Here is a 5,035-nt window from a genome sequence, read left to right as displayed (position 1 = left end):
GAGGGCCCGAATTATTTTGCGAGTAGGTAGCATGGGTGAAAGCGAGACGGAAAAGAGTAAAAGGTGGTACTAAGGCCATTTCAGTTTTAACATGTTTTCGGGAGGAATTAAACTATTCTCTGTTTTAATTAATCAGTTATATCTACTTTTCTATAAAGAAAGAAGCTGTTTTATATATATGCTAAAATTGTGAAAAATTTCGGTAGTTACAGAAATTTAATGTTTCTCGAAAAAAAAAATGCTAGAATGAAATGCCTTTCGTACCAGTTTTTGCTCTTTTCCGTTTTGCTATATATAGGCTTTCAGCCATGGTAAGTACATACCTGCCAACTTTTCAACCCTTCCATTATAATATTTCCCAGTGGTAGTAAAATGGAATTAAAATTTTAATAGTAAGCAAAAGTATACGTGGTATTTGAAAATGCTTAAGCTGATAACCAATATAGTAATGCATATTAATATGTATGCTTAATTTTTTAAAGAATAGTGGTCATTAGAATCATTTTAAAATTAATCTTATAAAAGAAAAAAATTGTATATATCTACTACTACTTTAATTATAAAAATAACATTTTACGCCAAATGCGTAAACGTTGGCAGGTATGTAGGTAGGTTAATGAAAGAGCAGATATCCATTCATGGATAGGTACTCTGAAAAACTTGATTAGTTAGTTAGATGGGTAGGTTAAATGATTCTACATGTATAGTTAATTTTTCTTTCGGTGCGTGGAATGTCTCACTTATACTATAGTAAATCTAATAGTATGGAACCACTCCAGAATGTACTACAACGAATAAATGAAAATGAAGGTTATGTATGAATGGGTAATACCGTACACATACCCAACTTTTATTTCTATATTTAAAGTGGTAGTAAAATGCACTCTTTCTATATATTCCTTGCATTTAGAAACTTCATTTACAATCTTTTTCATCCACCGCTATTTTTAAAAAAATTAAGCATATATATTAATACGTATTACTAAGCATCACGCAGCAACTTCTACATCTCTTGGCGCAACACCCGATCTAAAGATTTCCATCTACCCCAGGGCCTCCCGCAGGGCAGTGTCCTCTCCCCCCTTCCTTTTATGTTATACCTTAAAGATATTCACAAACACCTTCCCACTGGAGTTCAAATTCTTGTGTTCGCTGATGATATCTACATTTACTATGCTGCAAAATCTTTTGACAGGGTTATTGCTAAACTTCAAGATGCCCTCATCACCATTCAAGCTTGGTGCACAGAGTGGAAAATGGCTATTTCACCTTCAAAAAGTGCAACTATTAATTTCTCTAACAAACGTCTCTCTCCTACGATTCAGTTAACAATTTTTAACGAACGAATTCCCCAAGTGAATTCCATAAAAATTCTCGGCATCCATTACACTGCAAACATTTCTTTCCTCTGTCACTTTCAATACCTAAAAAAGAAATGTTTAATAAAAATTAATGCACTCCGCTGCATCTCTAGCACTCAGTGGGGGTCTCGAACCTACCACCTCATTCAGATTGTAAATGCCGCAATCAGAAGTATCTTAGAGTATGGTAGCCCAATCCTCTTCTCTGCGCCAAAATCACATCTCCGAGTAATTGAAACAATCTACAACTCTAGCCTCCGCTCAGCAACGGGCCTCCAACGATGGACTCTAATTCATATCCTCCACAAAGAAGCCGGCACCACCTCAATATCGCTGAGACTTGTTTTAGCAGCTAAAAAATTCTACCTCCGTCACTGTTCCCTTGGCTCTCACTCCCCAATAAATCGCCTTTTGCATAAATTCCATTTTACTAGACTTAAAAAGAAACCCCACCTTTTCCTCAAGTTTCAGGACATCTTCAACCAAAAAGGCATAAGCAAATTCAATTTCATCCCCTTCAACATTCCAGTTTTCCTCACAGATCTCCCGAACCTCTGTCTTTTTGTACACGATCTTCCTTTTCAGACTACGAAAAATCCCAACGAAATCCTCCCTCTCTATCAGGAAACCCTTCAGACCCTTTGGAAAGATTTAGTCATCTTGGCTACCGATGCCTCGAAATCTAGTCCGAACACAGGTATTGCGGCTATTAACTCAAGGAACAACATGTCGTATATCTCTCAAATCCATCCTATTAACTCAGTTTTCACCAGAGAAGTTTTAGCGATTTGGTTAGCAGTCACAAAATTCACTACCGAGTATCTAGATTACGTTATTTTATCGGACAGTAAGTCCGCAATCACTGCCCTCATCTCAGCCACCCATAAATCCCCTCACAGCATCCTCCTCTTACAAAATAAGATAGTTTCAGCAAGTGCAAAAGTGAAATCAATTACGATCGCCCGGACACTAGCACGCGTTGACATTTCCCCCAATGAAACCGCTGATAAACTTGCCAAACACGCCACCAATGCCCCTCGAGCCATCCCTTTTATCTCTCCTGAAGACTTGTCATATTCAGCAGTTTTTGACTCAAACCGCGAACTCAGTAACCTCTGGATTAACTCAAAATACCACAAGCGTTTCCCCTTTGTTCACCCTGTTAATAAAACTTCCGTCAATCAACTCCCAAACCGAAAATACGATATCTTAATCTCGCTTCTCCGAAGCAACACAATCCAACTTAACGAAATATATGCAAAAATAGGGCTTGTAGACTCCCCTTTGTGCGACCATTGTCAACATCCAGAATCTGCTATCCACCTCCTCTTTGAATGCAAAAAGTTTGACATCAGAGACAAACACTGCGTGCGTCAATCGGAGTTTTCCCACTCTCCCTCCACTGTCTTCTTAGTTATGACCAATATGATAATCTTCTCAAAAACTTAGTGGATTTTTTAATTTCAACTAAGCGTTTCTAGTCTCCAGTTTTAAAATCTCCAATTAAATGCAGTTACATAATTTTAAGTTTTTGGTTTAAGCCTCTCTGAGAGGGGAAAAAGAGTTTTTTATTTACAAGGAATTTTGTTTTGATGAACGTGTTTCTCCAAAAGTGTTGCAACCACCAAATGTTAGATATTCATTTTATCAAATCAACCTCTCCAAAAGTGTTTTTGGAAAAATATTTAATTTTGATCTGTACTGTAAACTTGTTTCGCTTCTTCAAGAACAGCGTACACTCTCACCATCTCATCGTCATCATCTTCACTACCAACAACTCATCTCACAAAAGATACACCTTAGAGCGAGGGGGATAAAAGCGAGTAGCAGAGACCCCCCCCCACATCATCATCAACAGTCATCAGCATCAAGCAAGCGTGGTAGTACGCATAAGCTTAATTTAAACACAGCGAATGTTTCAGTCTAAAAATGTAATTTAAATTCCATTTTATTACCACTGGGGAAAATCATCCTTGAAAGGACTAAAAGTTGGCAGGTACGCATACTTAACTATTCCTTCAATAATACAGAATTCATGCTAAGGTGCGTATCTGTTTCGGAAAGCTATATAAAAAGAACCTATTACCTGAGTACCTTTATTAGGCATCTGCATTGGTAATATTAATTGCTCTAACTCACAGGATTCACTGCACAACTAAAGTAATTAAAGAACTTTAATGAAATCAGAATATTCATTACTCTAATTCACAGATATCACTACTTAACTAAACTCGTCATAGGAGGACTTTAATGAAATAAAAATATCCGTTACTCTAAAGCACAAAATTCATTTCACAACTAAACAAGATATAATAGGACTTTAAAGAATCAAAGTGCTTATTACATTATTTCACAGAATTCACTGCACAACTGAACACGTTATAGAAGGACTTTAATGAAATAAGAATATTCCTTACTCCGATTTAGAGAATTCCCCGCAGGATTAAACAAGTTATAGTAGGACTTTAATGAAATGAAAATGTCCAATACTTTATTTCACAGAATTAACTGCACAACTGAACGTGTCATAGTAGGAATTTAATGAAATCAAAATATTCATTGGGAAGAGGGGGGGGGGAAACTTCCGCTTCTCCCAATTTTGGCAGTATATTTTGACAGAATCGCTTAACTATGTTCACTTCATGTTTATTTTCAAGATAACATACTAGATAATACAGTAACAAATTGGGAAACAAAGTTATATGGTGAAAGATATAGAAACTTCGTACTTTTTATTTTAATTGCAGTAGGAACTTTTCCGCTTTTTAATAATAGGAACTGTTTAAATTATGATTGTGTGTCTTATTCCTCAACGTCTAACGAATAGCTGGACCATGTCTGGGGGATCGTGAATCCACAAAACTTCATATACGATAGGAGATGTAATTATAATGTTCTCATGCAGCAGTGGAGTGATGTTTATGATAAATTAGGAGTGAATACATAATTATTGCATATTTCAATAGCCTTTTTTTTAACTAAGCAATAATTTGTTTGAACGAACTAATAGCTGAACTGGGATAGTGAGAACACATAGGTGTCAAACAACTATCCACATGTCAATTTTGACCGAATCAAAAGACTCGGTTAAAATACCTCATACCTTCAAAATTATCAGTTCTATCCATTTACCTCTTGATTAATTGAATTAGGCATAAGGAAATACAATTAAAGCAATGTCTCTTTTATTAGGATAGAAATTTAAGACTCATAAAAAAGTATAAAACAAAAATGTACTTTTAGTATGTGATACTGTTGTAGCTCATTTATATTTTTAAACTCTTATTCCTTTCGACTTTGTATTGGTATGATTCAATTAAGCATTAATAATAAACATTCCTTACATCGTTGGTAGTCTATATAACAACTGCTGAGTTGTTAATGAGTAGAAGTACAAAACTGTACTTTTATACTTTAATAGCTTTAGTAAATTTTGAGCTTAGTGTTATCAACACTATTTAGGTCAAATTCGATTCAGCGGTAGACACCATCCTTGGTTGTGTATGATTCTTAAAAACGATTTCAAAATACATATAAATAAAAAGTTTGAAAAATGCAACTTACCAGTATACTTTATAAGATTATTTTATTTAATATTGAAATAATTTAATAGATTGAAACTCACTATCCACCCTGGAAAATTTTAAATAAAGCAATATTACAATTGCTGCAGA

General features: G+C 35.1%; 1 protein-coding gene across 1 annotated transcript; it reads left to right on the top strand.

The window, feature by feature from the left end:
• Positions 1–1,091: 1,091 nt before the first annotated feature.
• Positions 1,092–2,810, top strand: LOC107437011 (uncharacterized). The gene has a single exon (XM_016048875.2). It carries the CDS (start codon positions 1,092–1,094, stop codon positions 2,808–2,810), a length of 1,719 nt encoding a protein of 572 aa, XP_015904361.1.
• The last annotated feature ends 2,225 nt before the right edge of the window (positions 2,811–5,035 follow it).

The sequence above is a fragment of the Parasteatoda tepidariorum genome, chromosome 6, assembly GCF_043381705.1.
Source record: "Parasteatoda tepidariorum isolate YZ-2023 chromosome 6, CAS_Ptep_4.0, whole genome shotgun sequence".
Lineage (NCBI taxonomy): Eukaryota > Metazoa > Arthropoda > Arachnida > Araneae > Theridiidae > Parasteatoda > Parasteatoda tepidariorum.
This window is presented reverse-complemented; position numbering and strand designations above follow the sequence as displayed.

What these genes read in the sequence shown, in the direction of transcription:
- LOC107437011 (XM_016048875.2), top strand. Translation starts at nt 1,092, where the DNA reads ATGTTATACCTTAAAGATATTCACAAACACCTTCCCACTGGAGTTCAA.